Source organism: Nannochloropsis gaditana, assembly GCF_000240725.1.
Source record: "Nannochloropsis gaditana CCMP526 unplaced genomic scaffold scaffold665, whole genome shotgun sequence".
Taxonomy (NCBI): Eukaryota; class Eustigmatophyceae; order Eustigmatales; family Monodopsidaceae; genus Microchloropsis; species Microchloropsis gaditana.
Window position 1 is genome coordinate 1 of NW_005803288.1, and position 16,576 is coordinate 16,576.

General features: G+C 54.9%; 3 protein-coding genes across 3 annotated transcripts; all 3 read left to right on the top strand.

The window, feature by feature from the left end:
* Window positions 1–7,634: 7,634 nt before the first annotated feature.
* On the top strand, window positions 7,635–8,003 carry NGA_2059300 (choline transporter-like protein 1-like protein; the record flags this gene model as incomplete). The annotated part of the gene is made up of 1 exon (XM_005853974.1): window positions 7,635–8,003. A coding segment is annotated over one exon (369 nt), but the record flags the coding sequence as incomplete, so codon positions are not given.
* A 194-nt stretch (window positions 8,004–8,197) lies between these two features.
* NGA_2068500 (uncharacterized protein) lies at window positions 8,198–8,523 on the top strand (the record flags this gene model as incomplete). Its single annotated transcript, XM_005853975.1, has 1 exon — window positions 8,198–8,523. A coding segment is annotated over one exon (326 nt), but the record flags the coding sequence as incomplete, so codon positions are not given.
* A 50-nt stretch (window positions 8,524–8,573) lies between these two features.
* Window positions 8,574–8,962, top strand: NGA_2035200 (choline transporter-like protein; the record flags this gene model as incomplete). The annotated part of the gene is made up of 1 exon (XM_005853973.1): window positions 8,574–8,962. A coding segment is annotated over one exon (389 nt), but the record flags the coding sequence as incomplete, so codon positions are not given.
* Between the last annotated feature and the right edge of the window lie 7,614 nt (window positions 8,963–16,576).

A 16,576-nucleotide genomic window follows, 5' to 3' on the forward strand; every position in this document is an offset into this window, starting at 1 on the left:
GCAGACCCGAGTCATTCCTCTTCCGCCCCCCCCGTCAGGCACCACGCACAGATCATTGATGGCTGCCGGAGTCTCGAGTTTGTGAGCAGAGCCCGCCCTCCTTCCAGCCCCGCCCCGTCCCTCCCCCACACCTTGAGAACCTTGGAGTCCGCGGAGAGGACCTGCCTGGCCCTCTGGTGGAACTTGAGGGCCACGATGGGCAGTCCGTACTGGTGCTCCTTCAAAGCCAGGGGCCGGGACGAGCGCAAGTCATACAGGAGGCAGTGCCCGGCAGACGTGCCCACCGCCATTGTCAGTCCGTCGCGGTCAAATTCCACCGCCGAGACCGCCATTCCCCCCTCCGGGCCCCCCGCCCCCATCGCCCGGCCTCCGCCACGGCCCCCGCAACGTCCAGGGAGGAGAGCGCCTCGCGAGATCTGGGGTCAAACATCTCCACCCTCCCGTCTTCCCCCCCTGCACCCAGTAGGAAGTGCACAGGGTTGAGCGCCAGCACATTTACGCCCCCCGGGGAGGAACACGGGACGGGCGCGCGGAAGCGACCCTCCTCCAAATTGAGACGGTAGAGCTCTGAGGCAGCCGCGGCGATGTAAAGGTCGCAGCTGGGGGGATGGTAAGTCAGGGCACGCCCGAAGGTAGGGATACGAAGGCTGTAGTGAGTGCCGTAAGGGGCGTGAAAAGAGAGAGTGCGATCGTTCTGAAGGAAGCAGAGCTTGCCGACATCCTCGGAGAGAATGAGGAAATCCACAACCTCCGCCGTCAGTCGCCTTTCAAATTTCAAGCTCATTTCCTGCAGTTCGTACACGCGCACGGCGGGAGGATACATGCCCGAGGCCACCAAAAATTGTCCGTCGGGCGAGACACGCAGACGCTGAGAGGCCGTCGGGAACTCCAGGTCTTGGATGAGCTCCACCCGCCGCCGGTAGTCCTCCTCCTTGGAAAGCTGACGTCGGTGCTTTTCTGACAGCCATTGAGGGACGGCTTTACCTAATCGAGCGAAAAAGTCGATGTTAGGGTGGAATTCAGTAGCCCGGATACATAGGATTCTCGGAGAGGGGGGGAGGTCTGCCTGAATCCTCTTTCAAAGCGCTTAAATTCAGTGCATGTGCGATGCATGTGCGATTCATATCTTCCTCCATAAAGGACCGCTGAAAATAAGAATCTCTTATCGTCGAATACATCGGGTATTCCGAAACACACAGACGTTACATTGATCAGGGCAACCACCACGCCGATAGTACTATTTGATGCTCACCCAATGGGGGTGTTGATCACATGATTGCTGGAACAACATACCTGCGCTCAAATTGTATACCTTGCATCCCGAAAACGTGGCTACTTGCATGCGTGACATGCTTCAGTCGTCTGGGGGAAAGGTGGGATGGCGAGGGTAGTCCCAGCAGACCACGATGGAAGGCGCGGGATGGCCAAAAATAAGAGTCCCCTGACGGGCTACCTCCTGTTCGGATTCTCGACGTCTCGCGTGCTTTCGCTCTTTTGCATCGAGTGCCGTGCGTCTGTTGGAGGACGGGAATGTGAGTTGCCTTGGGGGCGCGGCCAGGGGCATGGGAAGATACTCCAGCGAGAGAGGAGCGAAGATGGGGGGAGGGTGACAGACCGGCCGGTGACAATACTGCCGTGGGCGCTCCACGGACCACCAAGTGGGCTTGGTTGGGTCCTCACTTAAAATACATGTACATTAACAGAGTTTGGGTGCGGGGACGCGGAGAAGCTGGGGGGATCGCTCCTTGTCGCACTCTTGCTCGAAAGATTTCGAGGGGTCGAAGGGGCTAGCACCCTTGACATGGCAGAGCCACGGCGGGCGGCAAGAGCCAAATCGTTCTCTTCACGAGTTGGCCACAAGGGATGGTTTAGCCAATTATTTCGCAGGTCATCTACCAGTTTGACCACGAAAGAGACGCCCGTGGGGATAGGGATCCCTTTCGGCGTCCAGACTGCCTTGCCCGACCAGAAGGAGGAGAGCAGCAGCAGCTCTTCGTCCTCGTCATCACAGAATATTACAAATGGTGAGTTTCTATTGTTTGAGCCCATGATTTTTATGGTTTAACCATGGGTCTGGAATAAGAAAGTGCTGCAGGGTGGATGAGAACATGAAGGACCAGTAACTTTGGTCGAGTAACTTGCAAGGGGTAGAGAAATGGGGAATGCCGCCGTGCGTCCCGAGAGCTTCTTGTCATCGTGTCTGGATTTTCGGTCGACGTCTGTTTTGATCTGGCTCTTACTATTTCATATCTAAGGCATTGTTTGAAAAAATGCCCACCTTTGGCAACCCTTTAACCTAGTCTTTCTTTGGCGTCCACATTGCTTGACGCGGACATTTTCCTCATTTCTCATCTTTTCCTTTGCGCGCGCCCAGCGGGGTTACCAGGCAAAAGAATGCATGACAGTAGTACAGACAGTCCTCAAGACTCACCGGCGACTCAAGCATCTCAAGAGGAGACGCTTGCATCGGGCGTGCGCTCCGGACTCGAGCAAGCTGTGGGCAAGCCCAACGCACGCAGTCCTCGCTCCCCCGCCAAGCTGAAGTTGGAGCTCACCTCGGACGTAAGAGGATCCTACGTGGGTGCCTCGGCTAAGATGCTGCGGAGGCTGTCCACGTCCTCGCAGGTGGACTGGGGCGACGACAGCCCTGAAGACAGCGGCAGCGAGGGCCTGGCAGCGGGGGAGGAAGGGGGAGAAGGGGACGGAGGTGGAGTTGAAGATACGGTAGGGAGCGAGACCGACTCGACGAACACAGCCGACAACGTAGATTGGGACGATGAAGACGAGGAGGAGGACTCGTTGGGGGAAGGGGAGCAACCCCCCATGGCTTCCACAATCCGGGACTCACGCCCGCCCCCCCCCAAGGCGCAAGTGTCCTCCTCGGCGCGCACCCTGGCCACCACCCCGCATGCCGGCATGGCCGCCAGTCGTAGCAATACTCCAGGAAGGCTGGAGCGTCGCAAATGTCTACACATCAACGTGGAGGACGAAGACGGGGACTGCTACGATACCCGGGGGGGCGGCGGGCGTCGGATGGGTCCGAACGGAATGATTCTCTCACAGGGCTACGGGGGCTACTATGGATCCCTTAGTGTCAGCAGCGCGTCGCTTCCTCAGCAGGAGAAACCGGCGCCGACGGCAGGCTACGGCAGCTGCACGAGCACTAGCAGCCGGGAGAGCAACGCCAGCAGCGGGAACAGCAGTGCGCAGTCTTCGAGTCGGCTTGCGGCGGAGCACAGGGAGCTTTCCCAGCCCTTCCTCTCACCGCTGTCTCAAGAAGCGAGGGGCGGGAGTGGAGGAGAAGACACTGAGCGCAGCGGGCCCTTCGCGGACGGTGCCGGGGGAAGAAATGCGCAGGAGGCACTCGAGGGCGTGGGAGGGGGTGGTGAGGAGGGAGGCCTTGAGGAGGGGCAGATGTGCACGGAGGCCCGTCAGGATATGAATTCGGCAGCAGCTTCAGGAGGGATGGATGGAAGCGATGGGGAGGGGATGGCTCCTGCAGAAAGATTCGAGCGTGGGGTGCCTGGGTGGGCCCCTGGGGGGGATGCGGCGCCCGGTCAGTGCGTTCAATACCCGCCGCCGCTGCCTCACCATGAGGCGACTTCGTGTTTCGGCCCTCCGCAACCCTGAAGGCGGCGCGGGCGGCTCAGGAGGACGAAGATCTGGGCGAGGCGGGAGTGCGGGCGGGAGCAGGCGAGGGAGAGGAGGAGGGGGTGGTCTTCTACCGCTCGGCCGGCGAGAACTTCGACCTGGGCGGCTTCACCATCGGTCGTGGCGGACTGGTCAGCTCCCCCCGCAACAGCCTTCGGAGGCGCCCCTCTTTGAACCAGGGGGATAACTTCCTGGTCCTGGCGCGACTCGGGTCCGGGAACAGTGGCGCGGTCCACAAAGCCTTGCACGTGCCGAGCATGCGCCTGGTCGCCCTGAAGGCTCTGCCTCTGTACGATGCCGGGAGACGGGCGCAGGTCATGCGGGAGCTGAAAATTCTTTACTCGAATCTGGCCAGCATCGACGCCAAGAGAATGACACGAGTGGAGCCGAGCATCGAGGACATGGAAGAAGACGGGGAGGAGGGCGGGGAGGAGGGCGGAAGGGAGGGCAAAGTAGCCGAGGAGGGTTTGGGAGAGGAGAATGCGGATCCTGGGGCGTTGATGGTGAGAAGGGATAGTCTGCACGGTGAAGAGGACAAGGAGCAGTGTGCTGCGGGGCCTGAGAGGGAGGAGGGCGGGGTCGCGGACAAGGAGGACCTTGGGCGCGAAATGGGAGGGGGGGCAGCAGCTTTCTCGACTGGACAGACAGGGATAACAACGTTGAGAGAGGCGACTGGGGTGCTGAGATTGGAAGAAAAGAAGGAGGTAGAGGAGGCGAGGGAGGATATGAGATGGAGGGATGCGGGGTCTCCGGCGGAGAAAGTGGAATCCAGCGCCGACGGGGGGCACTGTCCCTACATAGTCTCCTTCTACGATGCCTTCGCGGACGCCAAGCACGGGTGCCTGACTCTGGTGGTGGAGTATATGAACGGGGGATCGCTGCAGGACTTGCTCGTGGACCGGGGGGGCTGCGGGAGCGAGGACATACTGGCGCACGTGGCGTACAATGTGCTGCAGGGACTGGAGTTCCTGCACGCGCGCAAGAAGATCCACCGGGACATCAAGCCCTCCAACCTACTTCTCAATAGCGCGGGCTTCATCAAGCTGGCGGACTTTGGGGTCTCCAGGTCCTTGGACGGGGGGAGGCAGCGGAGGGGGAGGAAGCGAAGCAGCCGCTAGCCGACACCTTCATCGGGACGCTCGGCTACATGAGCCCCGAGAGGATCACCGGCCAGGGCTACTCTTTCGGCGCAGACATCTGGGGCTTCGGCCTGAGCATGCTGGCCGTGGCTGTGGGCGCCTTTCCCCTCAAGCAGCCCACGGCTTGCTACTGGGGCTTGGTGCACGCGGTCTGCGACAGCCCGTCCCCGGAGGCCCCGCCTGCCTTTTCCCCCCTCTTCCGCGACTTTATTCGACAGTGCCTGACCAAAGATCCGGGCCAGCGTGCCTCCTCGCACGCCCTCCTTCAGCATCCCTTCATCGCCTCCCGCCACCACTTGCACAAGGACGCCCGCGGCCATGTCATGGAGTTCTTGGAGGACCGGGAGGTCAAGGTCGCGGAGCTGGAGACGGTCTGCCAGGTTCTAGCCAGACACTTGACGCAGAAGCGGAGGAAGCTGGCGGCTGAGGCTGATTCCGCGTGTAGAAACTCTGAGTCGGATACAGGGTGGAAGAGAAGAATGAAGGTCGAAAAGGGGGAAGGTGCGCTGGGAGAGGCGGAGGAGGAATGGCGAACTGGCGAGGGACGTGGGGAGGATAACAAGCAAGAATCAGGTGTAGATAGGGATGAGGAGTGTGTCAGGGAGGGCGACATGGGGAAGGATATTGACGAGGAGGAGGACGGGACGGAGGGGTGGCAATGTGGCAAAGCGGGGATCGAGGGCCAGCGCGGTGAGGAGAAGGGAGAGCAGACAAGGCTGCCCATGTTGCGAGAGACCATGGTGCAACGCCTGGCGGAGGAGCTTGCTCTGGAGGAGGGACTTGTTGCAGAGAGCCTTGAGGCTGCTTTTGCCGCCGCTGAGGAGGAGTCAGAAGAAGCACTGATAGCGAGGGCCCCCTCGCCCCCTCCCTTGCTGCCCAAGAACTCTTCAGTCTTGTCACTGACCTCCTCATTCGACTTGTCGATGCTGAAGAGAAGGGAGTCTCTCGAAGGTAAGGAGCGGACAGAGGGACGGAAGGCGGAGGAGGGGGAGGGAAAGCCTGAGATCTTCACGAAGGTGACAGCAGAGAGTGCGTGGAGACAGGAAGAAGCAACGGGTCCAGAATTGGGGGCCGGGAAGCGAGATGAGAGAAATGTGGGCCTGCAAGGTCAGTTAGAGCAGTGTCGATGAAAAGCAGTGGTGTGCAAGAGCTGGGAAGATTGAGAGAGACGGAGCAATGCGGGGGGGATTTACACAGGTAGTGGAGGAAAAGGTTTCAGTGTCTCAGTCTTTCTTTGACGCGGTTATCCAGATTCTTAAGGGCGGCGTGGTGCTTTCCAAGTAACATGTGAATTTGAAAGGGCTTGGAATAAGGTCGGTTGTGCATTGTGCATTTCTGGAGTAGGGAACGGTGAAAGGACGGCATGTGTGATGCCTTGAGGCAAAAGTTTAGCGAAAAGTTAGCAACCGAACGAGCCCATGTGCACGGAAGGTTGCTGTTACACACACAAACAAAAGGGAATCAGCTTGTCTCTTCATCATATGTCGAAATAAAGTGGGGCCTGTAGAGGCTTTTGCTTTTACTGTATCTCTCCTTTCACTTTCGTTCTCATTTCATTTCTCTGACCCTGTGAAGAAAACTGTCGAACGTTTCATGCATTTTGCACATCTTTAAAGACCTTGTGTGATACTCAGAATAAATATGCCAGCTGGCGGAGGTAAGAACAAGGCTGCGCTGTTCGCGGCGAGGCTCAGCTCGCATGGAAAAATCGTCTCTGACATCCTCAACCTCTCTGGCGAATGACAATCTTGCATAGTCCTAGTCATAACGTCTGATATACATCTTCTTTATCCGCACGTGTCGTGGTGATGATCCGTAGGGAGCAGGAAACCACCCCCGACCGCGACGTCTCGAGCAGACCTAGCATTCGAGGAGCACCACGTACCCCCATCGGCCTCAAGCCGCTCACCAGCACCCGCCGGGGCCCCGAACACAAGCCTGGCACACAAGTCGGCGGGTGCGGGTGAAACCGTACTCTTGCATTCTATTACGGACCTTTCAGCCCTAGGCCGATGAGATAAAGCATATGGTCGAATCTCTCACTGCAAAAATGTCGTCCTGGTCTGTTCCATCGACTTACGATGAAAAATCGCTGACCGGCATGGGCCTTCTCTTTCATGTCAAAACACCCCCACGCTTACATCGCGTCCATCATATCTGCTAGAGAACCACGCTCCCATAGTAGAACGCACCCGGTACCCGGTGGTATGCCTGCATCAGCTGCCGGCGTTACCCTTACATCGGGCGGAAATTCTGTTGTCCCTCGCCGCTATATTTTGTCGGAACAAGACGAGGCCCATGTAAATAATAGTAAGTTCGAGGCGGCTGCAGACTTCCAAGGTCCCGTCAAGAAGCGTACATGTACGGATCCCTGCTTTCTCATTTTATTGCTCGGGGCTTGGGCAGTCATGTCATGGATCGGACGGGAGGCCATGTTGAATGGGCATGTTGAGGTCTTGACAAACGGATACGATTGGAATGGCACTGTGTGCCAAGGTTCCACTCCCTTTTTCATGCCTCTGAACATCAAAACTATGGGCGTTTGCCTTGAGGAATGTCCCGAAATCTATGATCCGGCTGTCGTCTTCTGCATCGGGGAGGTGGCCCCCACGGAGGACAACATCCAGAAAGGCTACTGTATTCCTCAGTACCCGACCAAAGAGATCATGAATCGGTGCTACATTACCAACAGCACGGCATTGGAGGCCTTCAGCATGGCTAAATCATACAGGGACGATCTGGATGTATCAGTTTTGACGGAGTTCTACGGAGACGTGATAAATGCTCGGACCTTCATTTTCGGAATCGGCTTCGGCGCCGCACTGATCTTGGGATTCTTGTGGACATGGCTTTTACGTACCCCTGGTCTCATTTATGTGGCTGTTTGGACAGTCAATATGCTTGTGTGGGCGTGCTTGGGCGCCCTAGGCGCGTTCATGTATCTGTGGGCGAATGACTGGAAGAATGATGTTCCCCGGACGCATTCGGACCGCGAGGTTTGGGTGGCGAAAGGCCTCGGCATCTTTTTCTTGGTAATGTGCGCCTTGTGGCTTTGCACGCTTGTCTTTTTGCGAAAGCGGATCAACTTGGCAGTCGGATTAGTTAGGGAGGCGGCCCGGGCGGTGATCGACATGCCCCTGATTGTCCTGTACCCCTTTCTCCAAGCCGCCGGCCTTGTGCTTTTTCTCGTGCCTTGGTCTTTTTACTCCGTCAACATTGCCTCCATGGGCCACTTCGAGCCTCGCCTTTTCCAAGGCACCGGCGTCAATCCATTTGCGGAGGCTGGCCCCGAAGTAATCGTCCAGCGCTTTCAGTACGGCGCAAGCGGCTCGGACTTCGCCTGGTACATGCTTTTTGTTCTTCTCTGGACCGCCCAATTCATAATCGCAGTCGGGCAAATTACCCTCGCTTTGGCCGTATCCACTTGGTATTTCACGCGAGACAAGGGTACGATTGGAAGTGGTACTCTATGTAAGGCTGTGGGCATCACGGGGCTCTATCATCTCGGGACAGCCGCATTCGGTTCTTTGGTCATCGCTGTTGTCGAAGCAATCCGATCAATTATCGCCTACATACAAAAGATACTCAAGCGTTCAGAGAATAAGGTCGCACAGTACCTTCTCTGTTGTTGTCAGTGTGGCTTTTGGTGTCTGGAAAAGATTTTGAAATTTGTTAACAAAAACGCCTACATTCAAACCGCTGTGAATGGGACCTCTTTCTGCACCTCTGGGAAGATGGCATTTTTCCTCATCGCCCGCAATATCATGCGAATCGGAGCGGTATCCCTTGTAAGCGAATTCGTCATAATAATCGGGAAGGTTTTTGTCTCTGTTACTGCCGGCGCTATCTCTTTCTATACCATGACTTTCTTTTTGGAAGACAGGATTCACTCGCCTATCGGTCCTACCATCCTAGTTGTAATATTGGCGTGGTTTACTGCCGACATGTTCTGTCAGATTTTTTCGATGGCAGTTTCTGCCTTGCTCCAAGCATTTATCGCAGACGAAGAAATGTTCGGCCCTGGTGAGCGTTATGCCAGCACGGCGCTTGCTGTCTACATAGATGAAAATGGTGGCAGCAGCGATGGTGGAAATCGAAAACAAAATGGAAATGCGCATCGCACACATTACGATGACGACGATGGTACAACAGGCAAAATTAAAAGCGTAAAGGACAAAGCTGAAGAAGCTGAAATATTCGCTAAAGTCGCTTGTTAGATCAGTCTCAAAGAAATAAATGTAATCATGTATTAAGTGTAATATCACTCACGGCGCGCCTTTCATGTCGTCGTTCTTCCACCGCACATTCAAAGCACACAATATGAAAGAGAATGGCGTGATGTTTTGGTATTGTAAGTAATGACAACTTTCACTTGTGGGCATGGGATGGACTATTTTGTCTTCTTTATTATCTTCCTGCCAGCGCCCTCTTTTTTTGAGCCATGTGCTGCCTTCCTGAGTGTCCTGACGGGCGTGGCCGACTCATTCTTCGATACGTTACTGACTGCGGCTTTTGATATGTTTGCTTTCTTGACAAAGCCCTTAGTACCTGCTTTTACCCCCGGTTTCTTTTTCTTGGCTTTTTTGTCCCCCCCCGCCAGCTTACCTGATTTCTTGAGCGCTTGATATCCCATTACAGCCTTGTGCTTCCGGAACACGGACTGAATCCGAATAGCACACTCAACAGCATGACGCATACGAGCTTCCGCTTCTAAAGCACGTTCTTGCCGCTCTCGCTCCATGTTATTGAGTTCAGCTTGCTGGCGCTCTACCACCGCAAAATGTTCCCGCAGCGCGTGCAATTCATTTTTTTCCTCCCGCGCTGTAGCCCTCAACCAACGAAGATCATCCTGCTTTTGTTTTACGTCCGCCTCGTAATTCTGCATTACATCAGCCAATTTTTCTTCGAGAAGTGTCTGCTTTTCCTTCATCAATTGCTCTGTGAACTCGTATTTTTTAGCCTCCTGAGCCAGGATCGGGACTAAGTCTTCTAGGCACTTTCTGAGCTCTGTAATTTTCGCTGCATGCCTTGTGTGGGCGAGGTCAAGCGAATTTTTCAGTTCCTGGGCAATGTTATCCCTCTCTTCCTTACTTTGGGCTTCCTGTACAGCTAGTTCAGTTTCTAGCTTTTCGCGCAAGCCTTCAAGGGTTGTAATCTCTTCCGATTGTTCGCGCTCTTTGGTGGTAGACACATGCTGAAGCAAAGCAAGGCTATCAAACGTGTGTTTCTCTTTATCCGTTAATTTTCCTAGGGTATTCACCCTTCGAAGGTCATCTTGTAAGGTAGTGGAGAAGCGTTGAGTCAAAATATTTCTAAGGTCGCAAAGGGCACCAATGAATAAGGAGAATGTAGGCGAAGCATATGCATCAATTTTAGGATGGAAGCGGCGCATTGTGCGGACCAGGTGACGGGTAATAGATAGATGGTTTTTCAACATTGTATCACGTGAGGAATTTCCTGACGAATGGGGGGAACACCTGGAAGGAAATAGGTTCGAGGATTGACTTTGGTATGCAGATAACTCGGTTTCTGGCGGTGGAAAAAGAGGAGATGATTCAGGGATCGGCAATGCAGGCGAATATGGGAATGGCGGCATTAAAAACGACTTCATCACGTTTTCTTCCATATCCTGCTGTTCGCTCAAAATATTCGAAACATCTGGGGAGAAGTGTAGGTTTGGGTCTTGCGACAGACGTAGAGGGATTCCGGCTAACAAATTTAGAGAATTTAGCGCATCTTCCAGCAATGACAGTATCCGCTGAGCTTCCGTCTTATTGGCTATGACAATCATTGCTGCTGTGATCTCTGCAAGAAAATTGACCTCAGAGGTTTTATCAAATGAAAGAAAGGCACGTTTTTAATAGTTCTGATTTTTGGGTAAGGCCTTTCCTAGTAACGGAAAATCAGCGAGCAAGAAAATTTCAAGCAGCCGAGTGCCTGGGGAGGTATAAGGGGTTTGACGCGAAAGCGTGCAGCCTTTGAAGACACGCCTCAGTTGTGTCGGTTTCGCTGTTCAAATATGCATTTCAAAAAAGCATCCAGTCAACATTGGCCTTCTCATTGTCTAAACAGGCTACGTGGCGTGCACAATCAGCATCGTGGCAGAATTATTTGTGCAGGCATGAGAGGAAGAGTTCGTTTCAAGCGTTGGCTAAGAAATTTGTCACCTTTTTCGCTCTGAAAGTATGTATGTTTTAGACATGATTAAGTTACTCCCTTTCTTTCAGAAATCCTGTTCGCCTTCACTCGGGTGCTCGTCATTTGGGGAATTATTGGTGCCATTTTTGGCTTCTGCCCTCGTTTTACCTATCCCATTCTTGGTGCAACGACTATCTTTCTGTAAACTATCTTTGATGTTTATATGTTGGTGAAAAATTCCACCGACTCGGAGGAGGTTTTGGTTTTCATTTCGATTACATCTGATGAGAAGATACGCTCGCCTTCATATGATTCAAGAGGCGGTGAAGAAAGCTTGCAAGAAGGTGTCTTCTTCATACGTCTCTTTGTCGAATTACTTTGCCCCAACAAGACATACCAAATATCTTCCTATTATGTTTTAAAGGCTTGCAGGAAGTCAGCGACAGCAGAGGCAGCAATGACACGGGGAAAGTATGTTGTGGTATGTGGAAAAGACTTCATGTTTGTCATTTCTTTGGTTTCCTGCTTGGCCTGGGCCAGATAGCAGCTTGAGCACAACCACTTAGTCTCTACAATCCAATTACAAAGAGGTTTGCGGCACGAAGGACGTTATGTAAGGCAACAAAAAGAAGCTAGAAGTAAAAAAAAGAAAAAGCAAGAATGTACATGCGTCAAAGGGCTCCCTTTCTGGCAAGAGCAGAAAATAGGATCATGTCATGAATGTTGCTTTTTACACAGGATGGTACAATTTTACAAGTGGCGTGCACAAGCTTGTGGACGTAAGTCAGTCGTCCATCATCTAGTCAACAAGTCCGTCATAAGTTCCTCTCCGTACGCAGCCAGCAGCGAAATGGAGCTGGCTCTTCTCAAAACATTCTCTGCGACCTTTCTTTGCCCCTCAGTCATGAGCAAAGAGAGATCGACACTTTGACAGCTTTTGCCCGGCAGTGGCAGCCCCACTATTGTCGTCATCTCTCGCGGCACTCCTGCGGCATCCGCCGCCTCCATTGCCCGCTGGATCATCGCCTGGACACGGTTCTCGTCCATTTGACCAGTCCTCCTCCTGGCCTCCCACGAAACTTTGTCATCTCTGCCAGACTTCTCCTCATCTTTCCATTTCTCGTGCCAGGACAAAATCACGAGCATACCTGCGGCGCCTCCAGACCGTCGAGCAGATTTCAAATAGTCCGTAAGCCGACGTTGAGCCCAGGTTGGAGAAAGAAGCAAGCGAGGTAGATCTATGACACATATACTACATTTGTCATGTCTCCTGAACCTGGGTCTGACATAAAGGCGAATGATAAACGCCCCTCCTCGCGGCATCCAGTACACGAGAAGAGCGGACGCCGAGATCCCTCCCAGGAGACCCAGCTCTGTATCAAATGCAAGGGTGATTGCAAATGTGACGAAAGCTACGATTGCGTCGAGTTTGGACCGCCGATACTCCCTTCTCATGCCCTCAAAGTCCAAAAGATTGAGGAGGGCTACCTCGATGATAGCACCCAAAGTCGCGCGGGGAAGGTAATAGAAGAATTGCGCGAAAAAGGAAAGGACCATCATCACACAGACCGCACTGATGGCATTGGCGAGCTGAGTCTGCGTTCCAGCCGAATAGCTGACTGCACTCCGAGAGAAGGAGCCTGACACAGGGTAGGAAGAAAAAAATGAAGCGCCTAGGTTGGCGGCGCCTAGACTTAGGAGCTCTCGATTGACATTCAGATGGTAGCCTTCTTGAAGGGCGTATTTTTTGGCCACGGCATAGGCCTGTGAAAACAAAGAGGGGAAGAGAGCATCGTGGGGTGTAAGCGAAAGCGGCCGGGGGGGTGGCTACGAGGGGAAAATGGTGCCCACCTCCATAAAGGCCACCAAAACAACGCCCAGACTGTGCTCCACGATGGTCCAGAACCGATCCAACCGGGGGGCTCCGGGGGAGGGCAAGCCTGCGGGCACATTTTTGACAATAATGATCTCCACCCCTCGACTCAGGAGAAGGCGGGCGACCAGGGACGTGACGATCACCAGGACCAGGCTAAGGAGGGGGTACATGGCTTCCAGCACAGACAGGAAGCGCCGTGGCACACCCGTTCCCGCGGGGGAAGCACGCTGCATGAATCTTTTTCTGAGCTGTTTCGCGGCGAGCAGGAAAACAATGCACCCCAGACCCACACCTGCTGAAGCTGCTTGGCCATCCCCTAAGTGCCGCAACACGTACCAGCCCGACTGCCAGGTGTAGTCAAAGCGAGGGACCCCCTGGAGCCCCAGCAACTCCTTGATCTGACTCACACCTATAGCTAGTGCGGCGGCGTTGGTGAAGCCCACCATGACCGCCGGAGGAATGAGATGCGCGATCAGACCCAAGCGGAAGAGTCCGAGGGCGGACAGGATGACGCCGGAAACGAAGGCTATGGACAGGGCGGCGTGGACGCGTACCGCACTGGCCTCCTCTTCTGGCAGCGATAAAAGGTCAGGGTACAGCACGTCGTAGACGCGGGGCAGGCTCAAAGAAACCAGGGCGACGGGACCTATGGAGATGTGCCGGGAGGAGCCTAGGAAGGTGTAGACGAGGGGGCCGGACACCGCGCAGAAGAGTCCGTACACAGGAGGCAGCTCGGCCAAGACAGCGTAGGACATGCCTGAAGGAAGATAAATATGCGATCTTTCAGCCCATAATCAGGTTTTTGAAACTTATTAAGGGACATGTACAATACCTTGAGGGATCACCATTACGGCTACAGTCAAACCGCCCAGCAAATCCCCCCAAAACTGATGTCTGGTGTATTTCGGAAGCCACTTCACGACTGGCGGTGGAAACATTACCACGCGTGGAAACAGTTCGAGCCACCTGCGGTAGCGCTGCTCTTGGTTTTCGTGGGTCACCGGGCTACTCGACTTCGGATGATGAGCAGCTGTCCATGCAAACAAGGGGGCGGGCGGCAGGAAATGGAGCAGTCCTTCGTCTGTGTCGGTACTTTGATACTCTTGATCGCTGTCACTTTCCTCAACCCATTCCCAAGGGGTCCTTGGAGCGTCTGCAGCGTGAGCTGCGTGCCCGGGCAGCAAACGCGAGGTGGGATGGGGGGGTTCATCACATTCTCGCTCTTCCTCAACCCCACACAGCTGTTGATACTCCGAGTCTGACCCCCTGGACACCGGCGAGGTCGAAGAACCCATCTGTTGATGTGAATGTGTGTGCGTGAGTGTCCCTTGATGCGTGGCGCATGTGTTTAAAGGGGGATGAGCCCTCGACCCCAGAGGTTCTGATGCATTGCGCCCCCTCGCTTGCCAGCCCTTTCCACCGTCCACTCCTTGCGCCCCGCTTCCCCTCACAGACCGCTCTTCGCGCGTGTGGACGTCTCTTGGCACCTGAACGACTATCTCATCCGTCAATGCCTCCTCTTTCCGTTCAGCAGTCTTGTGAACAGTCCTAGCCGATAAGTGAAGAATTGACACCATTTGCGTGTCGCGGAGGAAGAGGAGGTCGACCGCTACATTTCATTGCTGCTTTTCCAGACCAAGAGCATGTCGACACTCCAGGTATGACATTTGAGATCATCATTGGCAGCTTTTTCCTTGCTTCAAATTTTTGTGGCGTTGACTGCATTGTATTTTCCGTTGTGCCTGTTCGAAGAATACTCTCCGGTCACGCGCTTACTCTTTTAATATCAACTTTTCTTCTTAACTTTGATATCACTGGTGCTCACCTGCAGAAAATTGCCGAGTTGGAGGCGGAGTATGCCAAGACTCAGAAGAATAAGGCGACAAATTATCATCTGGGCTTGATCAAAGCCAAGCTTGCAAAGCTGAGGCGAGAGCTGATCGAGCCCTCGGGAGGCGGTGGAGGAAAAGGGGGTGAGGGCTTTGACGTTGCTAAATCCGGGGATACACGCGTGGGCCTTGTGGGCTTTCCCTCCGTGGGAAAGTCTACGTTGCTGACAAAGCTTACAGGGACGTTCAGCGAGGCGGCTTCCTACGAATTTACCACTCTGACTGCCATCCCGGGTACCTTGCACTATCGGGGAGCCCGTATCCAGGTCGTTGACCTCCCAGGGATCATTGAGGGGGCCAAGGACGGGAAGGGTCGTGGGCGACAGGTTATTTCCGCGGCACGGACATGCAACATCATCTTGGTGGTCTTGGACGTTGCCAAGCCCGCCACGCACAAGATCCTCATCGAGCGTGAGCTGGACGGCTTCGGCATCAGGTTGAACCAGGAACCCCCTCGCATCATGTTTCGAAAAAAGGATAAGGGCGGGATCAACTTTCAGGCCTTCGTGCCGCAGACGACTCTGGATGCGGAGGCGGTGACGGCCATATGCCGGGAGTACAAGATCCACAACGCCGACGTGCACTTGCGCTGCGACGCGACGGTGGACCAGATCATCGACGTGGTAGAGGGCAACAGGAAGGTGCGACGGGAGGCGGAAGATTCTCTATGGCGTTGGCTTGTCCTCCCAGCCCCCTTGCCGTCTCCCACTTCCCCTCCCCCTTCTCACTTCCCATTCCCCTTCCCCTGCCCCCCTCCCCACCCCGACTCCAGTACATGCCCGCCGTCTATGTCCTGAACAAGATCGATCAGATCTCCATCGAAGAGCTCGATATCATCAGTCGGCTGCCCCACTGCGTGCCCATTTCGGCCCAGCACGGCTGGAATCTGGACGAGCTCATCGACAAGGTTTGGGACGAGTGCAAGATGATCCGTATCTACACGAAGCCCAAGGGGCAGATCCCCGACTATACGGCGCCTGTGAGTCTCAGCCTTCTTTCTACCCATATCGTATTGGTTCGAAGAGGCAGGCATCCCACCTGTTCCTCTCACCCCCCTCATTCCCTTCCCCCGTCTACTTCCATAGGTGATCCTCCATTCTCATCACCCCTCCGTGGAAGATTTCTGCAACCGCATCCACCGCACCCTCATCTCCTCCTTCAAGTACGCCTGGGTGTGGGGCTCGAGCGTGAAGCACCAGCCCCAGCGGGTGGGGAAGGAGCACATTCTGGCGGACGAGGACGTGGTCCAAGTGGTGAAGAAGAGCGGATGAGGAGAGGAGGCCGGAAGAACACAGGTGGCGCGGAGGGCTGTCGGGATGGCCATGACTGCGAACCGGTGGCAGATCCTACAGCGGCAGAAGCGACAGCAATCTACCAGGGCTCGTTTTGCACAGTTGAAGCGCTCACGTGCAAAGGGATGCCTGTTTCTGCAAACCAGCTAGACCGAGAAAAGGGAAGCGGGAAAGAGGGGCTAAGTGGGTCGACGACCATTGTCAGGGGAGGAGAGCGGGGCGAGGAAAGAGGATGGAACAGGTAGAAAGGAGACAGGAATCTCAAAGATGCGACGGTGCTTTCAGGACATGGTTGTTTTCCTTGCATACAATTTTTCCGTTACTGTTTTTCCGAACGACCCTACTGTTCCGTTCTGTCCGCACATTCCAAGTCTGCGCCGCGTCCGCGAAGTCTTTTCATTGGCCTGCTCCCCGACCTGGGGGTACCGCGACGAGCCACGACCGACCCGCGGTTCCCGGGCCTCTGCCGATACATGAGAAGATCCCACACGCCTCCTGAACGAGACGCCGCGATCTCTCCCATGGTCCACTCTCAAAGACCTCCCGTCCCTCCGAGCTAACCGTGCGCCATCGTCACACTCGACCACGCCG